This window comes from Sturnira hondurensis, unplaced genomic scaffold (genome assembly GCF_014824575.4).
Source record: "Sturnira hondurensis isolate 20B ecotype Veracruz unplaced genomic scaffold, ASM1482457v3 Scaffold0025683, whole genome shotgun sequence".
Classification (NCBI taxonomy): Eukaryota; Metazoa; Chordata; class Mammalia; order Chiroptera; family Phyllostomidae; genus Sturnira; species Sturnira hondurensis.
In genome coordinates, this window is record NW_028098314.1 from 1 (window position 1) to 2,118 (window position 2,118).

Below are 2,118 nucleotides of genomic sequence, written 5' to 3' on the forward strand. Positions count from 1 at the left end.
AAGAGGAAGAGGGGGCAGTCAACAGAAGAGGAGGAGGAGGAGGAGACCTCCCGCGGGCCTGAAAACATCGGGGTGGTAGAGATGGTGTGTGGCCAGGAAATGACGCTGAAGAAGCAGCGCACATCCACGGTGCTGCCGGAACACCACGAGGCCTTTGCCAGGCTGCTCAGTAAGAAGATACCCTGGAGAGGACCCTCCAATCCTTTAAAACAAATGTCCTAATACCTGTATTTTTCCAACAGAAAAGAACCCCCTGCCAGTCGGTGCAGTCTCCATCCTAGGAGAACTCCCGACTGGTCACTCAGCAGGGACACTTAGAAGTGATGCAGGATCAGGCTAGACTTGAAAATGCTTGCCCTTGGGGTTCCGAGGCATGGTTTCAACTGTCCCCTCTGAGACTTCTTAGCTCTGACTGGCCCCTTGAATCCAAATACCAGCACCTGTGTAAGGGGGCGTCATGAGGCCACCCCTGTACCCTGATGTTCTGTCCACGGAGAAAATGAAAGACTGGATAGGGCAGCGCCACGGGCACACTCCTGTGTGATGAGGGGGCAGCACTGATTATTTCAGCTGTGAGTGATGCAGATATGCCACTGCCACCCTACCTGTCCCCCAGTCCCCCCACACTGGCTGGGTGGGGGTGGTGTCAACCCTGCTTCCTTGCCCAGGGAACAGACTTCCCTATCCCTCCTCCTGTTGCCCTCAGCCTTGGCCAAAACCTGACCCTTCCCCAAGAGGGGCACAGCTCGCCTCTTTGCCCCTTCATCGCACCCCCGCCAACTCTGTTCCTGTGGCCAAGCTCACACCTGCCTTCTCTTCACAGAGGATCCTGTTGTGAAAGGGTTCCTGGAGTGGGACAAAAGCCTGTGGCTCACAGACAAGGTGAGAGGTATTCCTGCTCTACCTTCGATTCCTGCTCTACCTTCGATTCCACAGAGGTGTGGGGAGCTTCCTGAGCCCACAGTTCCCAGTCCAACTGGAGGCCTCATCACCACTTTCCTTTGGGGACCCAGGTCGTTCTTGCAGTGTGGATGGCAGCCCTGCCTCTGGCCCAGATCCCATGGCACCGGAGCCCAAGGCCTGTCCCTAGGGTTGTTGGCTCATCATGTCCCCTGTCCTCTCAGCTTTTGGGGACTCCCACTTGCTCCAGCTTATCAGAGACCCCCGTGATGCCAGCTGTCCTACACACATGCCCTGAAACCCTCAGCCCTTGCCATTCTGGGAGCAGCAACTGTTCCCTTGTCCTACTGTTCTTCCCCTTCCACCACGTGAGTCCTCTGGTATGTTCTTTCCCTCTTTCCACCAGTACCTGCTGGCGATGGTCATTGCTTACTTCAGCCGTGCGGGCCTCTTCTCCTGGCAGTTCCAGAGAATTCACTTCTTCCTGGCCCTGTGAGTACTGCGCTGAAGCCCATGAGACAGCATTCAATCCCTGGGGAGTGTAGGGGGAGGAGTGGGCCTCCGACCTTTCTTCTCTTCTTCCAACCATTTCGCCTGTGTACTCTGTGTATGCCCATGATAGGACTGTAGTGTGGTGTTTGTTACACCGTTCTTTGTAAAAGGCATCAACCCTAAGGCCAGTTAAAAGACAGAACAAAGGAAAAGAAAACATAAAAGCCTCATTAACAACTGACTCCACTCTTCCCCCAAGTGAACAACCTTGAGACTGACCATTTCTAATTTTTCCCTCCCCCTACTCCCACCTTATCACACTACCAAACGTGGTGGGATTCTCCTCAACCGAGGCCGTCTTTAAATAACACAGGTCTGTTGTGAAAGGCTCCCCAGGGCCCTGGTCGGGTTGCTCAGCTCTTTGCGTGTCATCCAGTACACTAAAACGTTGTGGGTTCGATCCTGCTCAGGGCACAGGCAGGAAGTAAGCAATCCATGTTTCTCTCTCACATCATTGTTTCTCTCTCTCCCTCTATCTAAAGTCAATAAATACATCCGAGGGTGAGCAGGAAAAGCCATGACCCCTAGGCATGTTGCTTACAAGTGTCTCTGAATATACTTCTCACACACCCGTCTAACCTCTTCACCACCCTGCTCCCAACAGTGTCATTGGCTAATTTTGTTCTAAACCAAGGCTAGTGTTCCCAGTGTGACATCAGCTCTCTC

The 2,118-nt window shown here is 53.5% G+C and overlaps 1 protein-coding gene across 1 annotated transcript; it reads left to right on the forward strand.

The window, feature by feature from the left end:
• Nucleotides 1-42: 42 nt before the first annotated feature.
• LOC118982738 (speedy protein E4-like) lies at nucleotides 43-1,392 on the forward strand (the record flags this gene model as incomplete). Its single annotated transcript, XM_037039914.1, has 3 exons — nucleotides 43-169; nucleotides 824-882; nucleotides 1,307-1,392. Coding segments are annotated over 3 exons (272 nt in total), but the record flags the coding sequence as incomplete, so codon positions are not given.
• Nucleotides 1,393-2,118: the final 726 nt, after the last annotated feature.